General features: G+C 42.1%; 1 protein-coding gene across 1 annotated transcript in view; it reads left to right on the forward strand.

Moving 5' to 3' along the window:
- Nucleotides 1-2,402: 2,402 nt before the first annotated feature.
- Nucleotides 2,403-15,444, forward strand: part of LOC111270886 (uncharacterized) — a 74,640-nt gene continuing 61,598 nt past the window's right edge. Inside the window, exon 1 of the mRNA XM_022851358.2 lies at nucleotides 2,403-3,056. Coding sequence (XP_022707093.1) covers nucleotides 3,017-3,056 — 40 coding nt within the window. The 5' untranslated portion in view covers nucleotides 2,403-3,016. The remainder of the gene's footprint in view (nucleotides 3,057-15,444) is intronic.

A 15,444-nucleotide genomic window follows, 5' to 3' on the forward strand; every position in this document is an offset into this window, starting at 1 on the left:
AGAGTACTAAATTATTGTAACACTGTTTGCGGTAACCTGTTATGTAAAGTGTTCCTCGGGAAACCTTCAGAAAGACAGACATGGAAGAAAAACCCTATGCTCTAATGAAATATTTTTTCAAAAATTAAATTTAAACAAAAAGACAAGTGGATGAAATTTAGTGAAAATATTAGAAAGAAATATATACCTGATAAATGATATAAATGTCACAATCGGTATTTTTTTCAAGAATAGACAAGTACGTACCTTTGGATTTTATTTAGGGGGACCTTGCATAGGGTATTCTACATAGATCGTACAGGGATGGAACCCCACCGACAAATGTAAGAAATTCGATGAGTCTAGACTTCTAGTCAGTGAGAAAAGTGAGCGTACAAGTCTAATGATTTGAAATTTTAAAATATAGTCAGTGAGTTCTCGGACGCTACAGATTACACTCGAATTCAGAAGAAGCGAACACGATAGAAAAAGAATGTCTAAGTAACCTTGTTTCTGAACGAAGCTAAATATGCAAAAACATAATTTCGCGTAATCTTTTAAAAATCTTTTTTTTAACTATTGAACAATTGTTGCTATGAATTAGAAGCTTGCTTTTCGTTACAAAAATGAAAGAGTTTTTTTAAAGAAAATTTGGCCAATCTTTTTTCGTTCTAGCGATTCTGTGTGGGTTGAGTGTGGGGCTCAGCTCTGGCAGCTGGGATTATCCCTCAGGGCAAAGCAATCAGATAATGGGTTTGGTCGTAAAGAACGACGGTATATACTAAGCAATATTACGGAAGCTAATTGTAACCATTCAACGAATTCCCATAAGCATTTTATCTAATTATACACAAGCCTAGCATCGAAGATTAAAGCATTTAGGGATAAAAAACCATATATAAGATTAACAAAATACAACTATGGGAAATTGATAATCTATTATCCTATAATTTATCTTTTGCAAACGATAATCTCGTGATAATCTATTGTATACGTATAAAAATAAGCGTATGGAACATTCATTGACACAGTCACCTTCCGGGCTAAATGCGAAGAGGATATCACGAGAACTTCATGCATTTGTTCGGACACGTTTTTACAACAATGCTTGCCAGTGAATTGATATAAAATTTTTGGTTGGCGTTGTTATTATAGGATTAAATACTAGGCAGGCCAAAGGAGATTCACTTCAACCTAGTTGCACACTTAGTACAAAATCTCAGTGTTTTGAGTTGATCGTGGTCATCACGATGGAATACTGCCTCATCTACTGTACTGAGATTGACAAAGACGTCTATATTCGTTTATTAAGTATTATTATAGCTATTTCATAAAGGAGCATTTCGAACAGATGCACTTGTTTCATTGAAGCAATATCTTCCATAGTAGATCAAAAAACATATTCTTATCAAGAGTTAGAATTGAACGGTGGTACATCGAATGTTATTGCAATTACCCCCTCTGCCGAGAAGTTCTACCTCGTTCATAAAAGATCCTCTGCTCCAAGACCTGCAGCTATGTAATCGGTCGGCGTTGATCATCTGCTAGGTAGGGCATAGCTGTTCGAAACAGATGGGAACGCGTTGTGTCTCGATTGGGCATGGACATAAACGGCGTGTTCCCACAGCGGACCATCATTCTTGCTTACATCCAAGAGCAAGGCGGAGCACCTAGAAAAGCTGGATGTCTTGCGTACACGTAAGATTGTATATGTATGTGTATGTATTTCGAGACTCGGACTTATGCGTCGCTTTAGTTGTGTGTTAGTCTGAGTGTAGTCGGTGTTGGTTTCTGACCGATCCACCACTACACCGATGGAGAGGAGCGAGTAAGCTTCACTGTGGTGGGGTCCGACTTTCAAGTCATACCTTATCTTAGGTCATCGTCCCATAGCTTGAAGGAAGTCAGAAAGTAGTAAGCAGAAGCTCGTAACTTGCTCTCTCCCTGTGCGTCGGGCTAGAAGGCTCCGAGGATGAAGAACGCGCTAGAGTGAGGGGAACTGTCGACTCGAAGACAGACCCATCCAAACGTAGGAAGTGGAAACCGCCCGCTAGTGTGGTCGGTCAGTCGGTCGGTCGATCAAAGCTGGCCAGATGGAGTCTCAAAGGTCATCTCCGCAAGAACCCAAAAGAACGCGCAGGGGGGGGGGGGGGGGGATAGGGATACGAGTTAGAAGGGGCGCCGCAAAAAGTGGGAGGTCCCTCGCACCCGATGGACCCTCCCACGGGGTCACGTGGCAAACGCTGGGCGCCCAGCAACAGTTGTCATACGTCGTCTTGCTGACTCTCGAATTCCCGGCACGAAAGCCAGGGGGCGCTCCTGGCGAAGGTGGGCACTCCCGGCAAGGCAGGCCACTGACACAACCGATGCGTGATTCCACCATCCCGGCCAGTTGGAACTCGCACGTGGAGCATGCGGCCTTACAGCCCCAGAGGAGCGCTTGCTCCAATCCTACCTATCATGTAGCCAAGTAGCGAACAATGTGCAGTAAGGTTACTACCGGTTGACGATGTATATCCTAGTGAACGTTGTCCAACAGACTCAGATGGAAACGAAAAATTTAATCAATTTCTGTGTCTTGACTGAGTGAAGCCGACTTCCTCACTGGGGTCGGTTTAAATGAGCAAAAGGAACGTTAAATGAAAATCTTATATTCAAACATACCGATGAAAGATAAGCTCAATATGCTCAAGCCACGTGTGCGCTACTGCTGCTGCTGCTGCTGCTGCTGCTAGCTCTTTGTCAGTGTAGTGAAAATTCAACGAAAGGCCCTGATCGAGTGGGGCCTAATAAAATTACAATACAATACCTTCGTCATACGGGGAAACAGTTGCGAAGTCACTTGTATTTCATTAAGTTCATGCGGTGTATACAATACGGTGTGTACGTATCTATTAATGCTTTAGATCATTGCGGTGAAGACGAGTTTGTGGAAGTGTAACAAATATCTGAAGCAAACAGGAGATATAAACGAAACGGCAAACGCGGCGTCCGAAGAATACCGCATCTGTAGATCGAGACCAATCAGCATTTGAAAATGTTCATAATATTCATTTGTTCTCTTCTGCTCATATCAGGTGCGTATCAGCCTCCTCCGATTTGATCTGTGTGGATCTTCCTGATGATGATGATGATGATAGCACCTGTGGATGTTAAACCGTTCATGGTTACCTATAACACTGAAACAATTAGCTCTAGAGAATCAAAGTTCCATAGCTTTTGTCCACATCATTGTTTACTTCTGAAGAGAAGATCATACTTAGGAAACAAGTCAGCAATGCTTATTTTTTTTTTTTTTTTTCGCTATTGGGCAATCCAAGACAAAAAATCTCCGAACATTGCTACGTTCGGGGGGTCATTACACTGATATACCGCAGTTATGCAGAAAGCACAATCTTAAGTTGTTCTAGTTTGGAGTTTGTCTGATGGAATTATGGCTAATGGCGATATCGCACGTAAAACTTAAAACATAGATATTGAAAGCCTACTTTAATTCAGCGAAGGAACTTCAATCTCTCCTACAGACGAGTCCTATCGCACGCATAATGGCAATTTTTAAAATACCAGAACAGACGACATCAATATTTTTTTTCATTGGAAAGCCTTGTAACCCTTAAGCGGTCTTTTTTTGGCCAAAAGAAAAGTGCTGTTGAGGGTTTTGCTATAGCTGACGATGCCTCTTTGCCCTAGATGAAGTTAACAGAATTATACCAAGTTCTGAACCGTATCTACAGATCGCAACTATCTCTAGAAGGCTGCAGAATAAAATATCAATATTATAATTCCGTCATTTTCAAGGTTAAAGGAAGGAAAAAAAGGCTTACCAAAAGCTAGATAAGCAAACGAGATATAAATATGACACATCTGTGACCTGACAGTCGTTTCATAACATTAAAGGTCCAGTGATTCAGGCCAAATCTGAACTGTCTAAATGGACATTGTTGAAACTCAGCTTTAAGAGTACGATTTGCGTTTAAAGAAAAGAAACGTAACAATCATAGTCTAACAGGCGTATTCAGAGCGATCGAGAAAGAGTGGTGCCCAATATTCAGATTATTATAACAACAATTAATTCACAAAGATCTAATGAAATATATATATATATATATATATATATGAAGCATGCAAGAAGATAATGGTGGAAATAGCTCGATATTTTATCTGATATAACGCGAAAGTCCTGTAATTCAGGCCAGCTATTTTCAACTGAAGCATCAAAATGGTAAAGAGGGAACAATCAATGAACGAAATTAGGTAGGAACTGAAATGAGATCAGGATTATCTTACGGCATGCAACACAGCTATACATATATACATACACACATCATGGCCTGCTGTGGACACATAGCATCTGCTGTACGTAGCTCAATAACAGTCACTGTTAAAATAGCTTCAGGGCGTCACAATCTATTCTTCATCGCAGCAACGGTTATGTAAATGCCAATGCTGGAGGCGTATAGCCTGAATTTATATGTGGCCTTTTCTGTAACCTCACAAACAAGCTGGCCCGTATAGAAAAGTTAGACATCGTCCGAGCTAAGATACTGTCGAGAGAAATTTGTCATTGCGAAAACATCATCTGAGGCAATATATTTAAAACGCAAATTTCTAATTCCTTAACCTTACCAAAGCAAACCGTAGATCTGGGACAGATTTTTTTAGTCGATTTACTAATTTCAGATCTTTTTTCGGTAATATTCTTCTAATAAAAACGTATGGGGGGGGGGTTGACATCTGGCAAGTTGACTTAGCGATCGCATGGGTATGAACGAACGGTACTCAATAATTTTGCACTCTTCACAACTCGATATGGAGAGCCCGATACGCCCAATTGATAAATGCCTATAAAATGCAACTCCTGTTTTTCAAAAAAGACCCACTTGTGTGGTTTTAGGAAGAGTTTACCTTTACATTAGGTTTCGCTAACTTAGGCATATCTCGGTTCGTTTTGTTCACTGCGCTTAAAAGGTCCCTAGAATGGCGCCGACTCGTGGTCTTTTCGGTGTCTAACTTGCAGCGTTCGAGTACGGCATTATGTACATTTTAACAGTGCCAGTGTTAGCTAAATATATATATGAAACAAGGGCCAGAATGTTTTACAAAACATTTAATTTTATCTATAAATTATCATTTTGCTATACTTAAAGAGTGCTAGAAAAAAAATACACATAGTTCATCCGATTGCTAATTACACAACGTACTCTAATTACTCTATTGAATAAAGAGACCTTTAACGAGATAGGACCTCTGTCGTAGTTGCAATACTCCTCCGGTGATTTGTTTGCCAAAGATCAAAATGGGCTTGCTTGCCTCGGTTATGAATTAGACAGAATTACGCATTTTTCAATGGTAGTAAATAAAGTATAATTAGTTGCATGTACTTTACTAATATGGCATTAGGCTGACACCTCACGTAGGCAAGGAACACAGTGAGCGGGTATCGTAGAAAGCTACCTCTTAGGGTAGTTTTCTTAAGGTAAACGTTATACTATTTGAAGAACTCTTAAACGAGTTCATTCTGCATGCATTCCGAATATCCGCATGTTTTGATCATATACCTTAAACTAGCCAGGAGTCGGAGCCATCTTCTAGGTCACGTCCTATTCGGCTCTGGCTTTGTAAACAGGTAAAATATATACATATATATATATAGGTCATAAACTACCTGCGTACAGCTCAGCAGCGTCAGTTCGATGTCCCAAGCTCTGGTGTAAACACCAAAATGTGATCTGTTTTGGTGAATCGGATTAGAAAATCGGACCATCGGACTTTTGGAATTAGCAAGGTGATGGCCGCTGGGCGGTTGACAGACGACAGCTGTCAGCACAGATTCGGGAGATGAACGACAAGTGTATCTGAACGACTTCTATTAACCGACTGGAAAATCGCATACAGATAGTTCAATCCGACAGAAATTGGTTTTGGTTTACGTGAAAAACCCTACCACATTCTACGCTATGCGTCCCTATAAAACATAGTAAAACCTATAGAACATCTAGCCACCGGCGTCATCGCATAGGGATCTAACTGATATTGTGAAAATAGTTGAAATAAGAAAGAGTAAGCCATGTTAACTTGTGTGCGTTTTCAAATGCGCTATCCTCCTACAACCGATTCCTTGCTTCCCACACCTTCAACCAGACTGACAATGCGAGTATCTGCTAGCGTATAGAAATTCTGAAATGATTTTGTAATACTGGCTGATCACAAAGTGTGTTGGATCGGAAATACGCAGATTGTCATAATTAGCCGTGTTAGACTATTTTTTGTCTTCTCTGCAAACAGCCGAGGACGTCCACGAGTCTGTGCGGCCACTTTATAGGCAAATAAACTCATATATAGGAAATAACGATCCAAGAACTGTTGATACTTAACGATAGTCCTCTGTGAGTCAGTAAGCGATGACACCAATGTTCACATACCACGATGTTCTGCACTGGGCTGCCTCGGCCCTATGCTCCAAGCACTTCGAGCGACAGGGCCCAGAGTGGTCCGAAACGGTCTCACAGCAAAGATGCAACGGTGAAATAAGTGAGCCCATTTCTTATTATCGAAACCCTAGCAGGGCAGGCGAACATTCCCCACTTATGTCTTGTGGAATTTTGCCGCCACTTATCTTCGAACGATATCAAAGGAGTTCAAGATGTCTCGTCAATGAAGGTCTACGTCGCGCGTAAGAAAGCAGCAGCACTGACTTTTCCTATCGAACAATATCTGCCGCCAACCGATTTCAACATAGGGCATTCTTCGTCCGTCGCCTTTTCCTATTTGTACCCTCCTGTCGATAATAGGCGCTAACGAAGGTTTCTCCCAGAACCTACCTTTCTTTTTCGGTCTTTCCGCGTTTCGGCTTCAGCTGATCACCCCGGAAGCCGACCGGCGCGTCCATCTGTCAATGATTGCTCTCGGCCGTGTTTTTTTTTACATGTGTGTCTCTGCGACTGAGTAGATATATACATATTTGGCAGGGCAGGAGGTGATTGTCGCGATGGTGTCACCGAATCAGTGACGATTGCCGCCAGTCTGCTGCCGCCGACTCCCGAAACAGCGCGGGGAAAGGGGAACCGGAGCAATGTGTGTACTTTGGAGTCGCGGCTGAATGGCGACGGCAGACCGGTCCCGGCGCGAGATGGGACCAACGGAGCATGCAACATTTGCCAATGTTGGCCCCATCGTTCACAACGCAATTCAGTTTGCTACACACTCCTGCCATGAGTGGCAGTTAGACCGCTGTGTGGAAGTTGGGCATTCTAATGTGGCGGCGACAGCGGCAGCCTTGGATGAATAAATGGTTACGTCGATGCTAAACTTTACGAATCGTCAAGGGGTCGTCGCAGAGTGCCATAAGCGTTTGTTTTATTTGAACTTAATTTTTATTTTTTATGTATTTATACATAAACGGGGTAGCGTGTGTGTCACGTAGTGGGAGATGTATGATAGATTATCTGTGAAATAGGTTACTAGAATTTAGTCGGTTATAATGGCAATCGTCCTACGATAGCGTATTTGTTTACTAAACTTTAGGATACATGGTGGTTTAGGTTTGACACTTTGCGTAGACACACTTTGTTTAGCGGTGTAATGTGGTCATGTGAAGTAATGCTTAACGGCGGTAGCGGACGTAAGACTCGAAACATTTATCTAACAGGACAACTACAACACGATCAAAAAAGTATCGATAAATCGATCGTTCTTGTCTGGCAAAGGCCGACTTTTGGCAAAGCTTGTGGGGTTAGGGTCGCCCGCCTGCCTACTATCCATTGGCTTTCAGTCTAGATCCGTTTAGTTGGGAAAGGCGTACGTAATATATTGTTTTGAAGACAACCCTTCATTCAAGCGATGCGTCAAAACAAATACAGACGTAATATACAGTAATCGTGCTGGAGCATGGCTGAACAGTTCTTAGAGGCTATAGTAGAAGTATGAGTTATTTTCACGAGACATTTGAAGGAAAACAGGCAGACTATACTGAATGCCGTGCAGTTCAAACAAGTGCAAACATGTCAATAGGCTAAATGCACTTGAGGACGTTCTAACACGTTGTTGTATGCGGCAAAACGTCGTTATGGGAACATGACATGCGGGCAAAACCACTAACTCTAGAGTATCGCCTGGACAGCTGGGTCAAGAACTAACGAAAGTGCCGCATCGAGCTTCCTCAGATCGCTTTTTCGACCATCGGAAGATTGTGCATTATGAAATGTGTTTGAAGCCCGGCAGAATAAGTCGCGGGCTCTTAGTTACAATAATGCGCAGACTCATAGATCAGTATAGTGTTTTTGCAGAAAGTACCTGATGCTTGCACTGCCCTAACCCCAGATTCATTACGCTCATCCGTTGTCTTCCTGAAACTTAAGTGATACCTAGAGGGAAAAAGGTCTTGAAACGAGTGAGAAAATTCAATAAAAACGCAAGCAAAGCGAAGGTTTATCGCTATGGTCAAATTTGAAAACTATCTTAAAGATTAAAAAAAACCGTAACACGTATGCATTAGGTCTGGCAGGAATGGCTACGAAACAGACAACTGGGACATAGACGATTGGGGCATATGCAATTGGTATAGAGCTATATTTAATAGTATACCTTATACTGGGGTACCTTCAAGCCTTCATTGATACAGACCTACACTGCTATCCATCAGTCTTCATTCCCTACTCAAAAGTGCTGGACTCATTCATTGAATTTTATGGTAAAATATTGAATTAGTGTAGTAACTGGCAATCTCTTATATTTTAAATCACTTTTTTTTTGCATTACACTCAAATATGAACGTATAACCTTATAAGCACGATAGTGTGCTTTGGACAAATTGGTACTTATGGTCTATATGTACACACGACATACTCTCCGAATACGAGGCGTTAATTTACCAAATTTCTATGGAATCACTGTCATCAACAAAATCACCAAATGTAAATTAAGTAAAATCTCAAACTGGGATCTCTGTTCTGTGCGATCATAACGCATACGTGTAGCATTAGGTTATATTATTTGTTTAACAAACCGGATGGTAAAGTAAATGCATCATTGAAATAATATGGATACACCGGTCTTGCTTGTCTTATATCATTATTGTGGTTCGTTCCCAGCCATTCTTCTCGACCTTCTCTCACCCCCCGACACGGACTCCCGATATTTACGAGAGCCCAGAATGGGCTATAAAATCATCGGACCAGGAATGCGCGACATGGTAAAAATAGGACTCCTCCGTTCCTAGCGACGTCCAAAAGTACCACTCCTGTAGTTGAACTAGCTTGTCCTCTAGAGATGTGTGGCAGCTTGGCCATGTTTTGCTTGTCCAGCAGCGGTAGCAGCAGCTGGCTTGCCAGGTACCCCGCAAACTAGGCAGCTTATGATGATCCGTTACAAAACGGAGACGTAGTACGAATGGAGATCTGAGGCAAGTAAATTTTTTCATCTCTGTCCACTATGTCGGCGCGGAGTTCATGATTCGTGAAATCGCTTTCCAATTGAGGAGGTGATCGCGCCTCAACTCCCGTGATACAATATCCGAGGTTGTCTCAGAGGGCCACAGTACGGTCGCCGGACTGGCTGCACAGCGACTATCCGCGCGAGCCCACTCAAAGGCCCTCGCTCCGGCGGGCCGCAGTGAAATCACCTCGGCAACCGATTGAAACAGACAAAGGACTATTATTTCTGCTCTAAAATGTCCCGCTTTTAAAGCAAATGAAATAGTCAAATATGGGCGGAACTACACGAGACATATATCACTACAAATAATATTTTACGAAACGGCTTTCCGTCCACTTCGGATGACACCAGAGGTGCGTAACCGCGCGTATGATCGGCAGGCGTATACCCAATCGTATGAATAAATTTCAAAAAGCTTCCAATTTGCCCCCATATAGAAATAGTGCATAGCCTATGATCAGAAATGGTAGACCGTAATGTGAGCTTATGAGCCTCAACTGTTATGTCTCCCCGCCTAAGGACATGCAAGAGAGCCTAAACAGAGACCCCATCCAAGAGCCACTGCTTTCACCGCCTGAAGCGGTCACGGCTGGTTTACACCAGCGGCCATCTACAATATTTTTTTAAGAGATGGGCCGTATTGATATCAAGCCAATCTCTCTATCCTATAGCAATAGCAGTAATCGATGGACTATCTCAAACTGTATGTACATAAGTGCATATAAATGTACAAATTCAGTTAGTTCATTCAAAAACTTTGTTTCCGTGTATATCAATTCATAGACAAGATTCGTTTTTTTTTTTTAAATATGTACGTGCCAGTGCACATTTAGAGCACAAATTGGAAACAAATAAAGGTATAAAACATCAATATTTGACAATAGTACACAATACAGAATCACTCTAATCATTCTGTTATACGCCGTCATAAATCACATACGAGGCTCATTAGCAGTACAGCTTAAAGACACAGCAGGGTCCTAAAAAATTGTGTGATTCGCTTTGCGTTACTATTTATGCCCAGAAGTAAACACATTGGGCCGTTAAAGGCTCGTCACTAGCCGCTTTTGAAACGTTATATTTATTTGTAACAGGTTACATATATATTTTACGAGGACCCATAATAGCAGCCTATCAACCGCAAAGCTTAGCTTTTTATAGTAGAACACCTCTAGCCTGCTGAGACATCTGGACGTAAAGGTGAAATAAGCTGACAACTTTCAAAAACAGGAACATGTTTGCTTCCATGATAAACCTCAGATGATTTTGGTTTCTTCACATATATCGAAGTTCTCTCGGACCTGTACTTTGATTAGGAGGTATGTATTACGGATCATATAATGCAAGGATTCAGATAAATTAATTTTTTACCGTTGACCATTGACCGCGTTCACGAGCATTCACTCAACTTGCTAATGCACAGCTTTAGTGAGTAGGAACATCATGCGTCCTAGATGTTGACAAAGGCCCACATTCACGCCATCGATAGCATGCTGTACCCGCGTAGAACCCTCTTGCGATTGTAAAATATCCCAAAGAGTAACGTAACCATATGCCGTTGCGCAGTATCTGAGATGTTCGTTACCTAATCAATTAGGTGGCAGCAGCTGGAGTTGCATCTTGTGTGGTGTGCCGTAATGATCGTATTAGAACCTCTATTTATTCGCCCGTTTGGTCTACATTAAAAGCGCTCCAACACAACAAAGCTCATGCTCGTCCTCTAAGCGTTCTACGTTGTCTTAACACAAGAAACATTAGGCGCATGTCGTCTTAAGGCTGCAACCGGGCACTAGATGCTCAGAACCACTCCACGCAACGCTACAACCCTGGAAAGTCAAACCATCCAAGAGAGTGCAACTTTCATTGCCGTTTTCTCTTGTCGGTCCTGCCACAATCTGTGGACTCCGGTGAGGGGACGGGGTAAAGCCTTCGGGGTGCAGGGAGATGCTGGCCGCTCATGCGTATCGCGCAAAATAGGTCTGCCCAGTTTAGGGCCCACCTTCGGCCCAAAGACCTTGTCGCTGTCCCCGCTGTGCTTCGCTTTTGTTGGATTTGATAATAGGGTCGTTTGTCTCTGCAGTCTGTACAGCCTACCATAGTTCGACTATTCGGTCAGCTCAATCTCATACCACTGCCGGTGCAATCATTATTGCCAGCCATACGGAAAACACAGCTCTTTTCTGAGCATTTCATTCGTCTCCGAAGATAGAAGGAGGCCTTAGCGTTGTATTGATTTGCGTTGTTTCCAACGATTCGAACTGCAGATTTGTGAAGTCTCATTACCAAGAATGATTATGTAAACCACTAATCCTCGATGGACATAACTTTCGAGTTGTATTTAGTCAAACCAAAAACGCGCACCAGCTTATAATCCGATAGCGGGAGATACGCCGTTAATTGCCGTCCCCCACGTTTTCTGCATTCATTCGAAAACACTCATATGTATTAATGGGTTAAATGTATCCAAATGTAATGACTAGCGCAGAATCAACGCTTTTCTGACATTTAACAACAAACCACTATCCTCTTCTAAGGTACAAAGGGAGAGATATCATTAGATATTTAGCTAGTCACGATGTCACCATGGCTACAAGCCAGCTAATGATTCAAAACATATTAGTATTGCATCACGAGCCGCGTCGTATCGATGCCTTTTGTCAGTCATTATCAAATATCGATCTGCGATGTCACAACAAGCATTGAGTATCTGGCGACAGGAAGATGAGCACCAGTTCGAGACGATCTCGTCTTCAAGCATCGTTAGCGTCTATCATTAGCAGCCTGGTGAAGACCAACTGGCCGGCCTAGACCATAGGTCGGCATTGCGCGTTCTCAACACAGTTAAAAACATCGCCAATTCCCACCCTATTGGATACATTAATAACGACACAAACTGAAAAAGATATCCAAATGCGATTAGAATAGTTCAGCTGATAGGGATTCTGTTGTTAAATGCTTTATAGAACAGGGATGATATCTTAAAATACATCTCCCGCAAAAACAATGCACTAAAATGTATGACGGTTTCATGACAGGCGAAATCCCTGTATAAACAGAATTCATCAGAAGTAACTGGCGTTAGTATGTTACGGGCTCTGGTATATAAGCACAGATCTGATAGATTAATACATGCCGATAGATACTGATCAATGAATCGTAACTTAAGTTGTTTCTTTGTTAGTGAATGATACCTTTCGGCGAGAACATTCCATTTTCAGTGCTTAATATTACTGAGTGAAGGTAGAAAGCAAATTTGGTATACTACAACAGGGGGTGTAGTTATACAAAAACGATGCGAACGTTGCTATTTATGCTAGCAGAACGAAACTGGTGATGGGACTATGTGGGGCATTTTGAAACAGATGTCTGAGAGTCAGCCGAAAACCTCATGTAACCGTACGGACCACGGCAGGCCGGCAGCCGGAATAGGTCATACTTACAAAATTATGATTCAAAGAAAAGCAGTCTTGCAATCGTTCAAAAGGTATAATGCTAAGATCATGATAGCCGAGCATGAAAAAGACGTTAAGATTAGAAGTGTTCGTTTAGCGGCACACTTTAAGAATTCGTAGAAGCTTCTACTAGACAGGGAAGTAAACCTAAAAAATAATCTTTTGTATTATATGGCCTTATTGCGAACTCAACACAGCTTTGCACGAAAAACCTTGTGAGCACGCATTCTTTGAAGGGTAAGGACACCTTTAAGGGGCTGTAGCGAAGCTGCTTAAACACCTTTACAATGCAACTAGCAAAAGGAAGACAACTTTGTAACTGCTGAATTTCGACAGGACACTTCAGAGACTTTTTGGCGAGGTAACATCGGAAGGAAAAATGTTTCTCGTTTTTTTTTTTTGTCATTGTACAGACGGTCTTGCTTCCGAGGATAGGTTATTACGGTTTGTAGATTAGTATCGTCCCTGGATTAGACAGAATCTATTACGGTATAAATGCTGTAGAGCTATCTTTTGTAAATTTGACGATGAACACATACGGATATAGGTAAATAATAAGGGAACTACGTTTAGCGAGAGCGAGAAATCAACGGGTTATTCAAAACCAATAGTTTTATGTAATGTCCAACTCTTTTTCCAACCAAACCCCTATAATAAGAGCCGTCGAATTACATCCGATGTTAACTTAAACCAAACGTTTGTAAGAGATACAATTGAAAAAAACTCGTGTTTAGACATGCTATTTATAACACTACTATTAACGCTAATGTTACGTTCCAAAAGTAGTTTTAGACTTTAGAAAAACGCAATGAAATTGCCTTTCTTTCGCTTAGCTACGAATTTCTCCGTCACCCCCATTTCTGCCCCACACAACAAAACGAAGCCAATATCACTACGGTCGTCGCTGCACTTACACTCATGTTCGCCAGGCGTTATTATATTGTTATTCACATTAAAAGACACTTTCGCCGATGTCGCCAACAGGGGCCGCCCCATCTCTCACTTGAAGTGGGGATATTGCCTAGGTGCTTTCGACGACAACGGACCTCCGGGTCTTTTTCAATGCCTGTTCCAATGACGCCGGCCGCCCCTATAGGTCGCTATCTACCTAGTCGAGCCCAGCCTAAGCACAGTTCCTAAACAGGTGGTAACTAAGCTAAGCGGCCTATTTCTGTGAAACAGTGCCAGCAAGTAGGACGAGGTAGAGCAAACAGCCTGCTACCTCTTGCTAGTCGGTACTGTTTTGCATATATCGAACATTCCAACACTTTGTGGCTAGCGTACAAAAACCGCTACCCGAGATCCCCTGTCCAGGAAGTGAAAAAAGCGTATGCTCCCAGTTGTTACAACGGAATCACTAACAGCAGCATAGACAGTCCAGCCAAAGAAAAAGGCCACAAGGAGATGAAAGAAGAGCATTTTCGTTCGACGGTCCTTTGAGCAAACATGACGAAGAGAACACTGAGAGAATCAATCGGTTCGACTAGAGGAAAACAACTAATAGGAAGCTAAAATAGATAGCTATAATATATTGGCAAATATCATATCTATCTCAGGAAGGCGGTGGCTAATCGCAAAGGTTTGACTGGAGAAGGAAAGCGAGTGATTGACCCACTAACTAAACCGTCTGGCAGTTCGCGCATGACATGCAGCTTAAGAACAATATGAAAAGTACTCTTCAAACAGGGGCTTTTGGCTAATATACATTTACAAAATATAAAATGCCCCTCTCGTCGACGCAGAAGTAGTATGCTCAAAATGATTACATTCTAAAGACGATGTTACCAAGTCGTTAGTGAACGTTAGCGTCCATGAAACCGGCAGGTAGCCCGAAATGAACAATATTCTTTGCAATATAAAGCCATCGAATGTACAAAACATACTTCTGCTAACTCATATAGCAATAGAATCATACAGTGTATATCTAAATGTATAATTTTTTAGTTATTTCGTCCGTTTTCATGATAACCGCTGCAAACTATTTTCTCAATTACCTTTATTAAACTACTAAAAATTATTTACTGTATGGTACCGTATCAACAGCTGAAAGGCTGTAGTCCATTGTTAAACAGACAGGCATAAATAGTGTTGATTATATGGTAGCATTGAAAGACGCTAGTATAACGTTCGCAGATCTATGCTGATGAAGCTGGACTGCCGAAAATCACATAGAACATTTTGTAGAGCACATCGAGTTGTGCCATTATAATAAGAAAATCAGCAACAGTAGAAGCTGTTTAAGCTTACGTCGGACATTTTTTCTTTCCTGAGAGACGTTTCAAGAAGCAACACTACCACGCTATACTTTCGAGGCCGTTGTGCCTGCAAATGACAGCCACCGCTAGGTGTCGATGCCGGGCCTATATGGCCGATGTCGGCGAGCGGTAAAGCAAGCTGTCGTAGCGGTGACGACGCTGCTTCTTCAGTCCTGCTGCTGTGCGGCCGAAGCCTTGTGGGTGGTGCCCTCGGGCCAAAACGAGAGAAGGGCCATTGAGGAAATACAAATATCGCTAAACCAACGCAGCCCGCAAACTGTCTTGGTTCGCCTCGTCGCCTAGCTATACCAAGCTATAGTGTGTAC

The sequence above is a fragment of the Varroa jacobsoni genome, unplaced genomic scaffold, assembly GCF_002532875.2.
Source record: "Varroa jacobsoni isolate VJ856 unplaced genomic scaffold, vjacob_1.0 contig00172, whole genome shotgun sequence".
Taxonomy (NCBI): domain Eukaryota; kingdom Metazoa; phylum Arthropoda; class Arachnida; order Mesostigmata; family Varroidae; genus Varroa; species Varroa jacobsoni.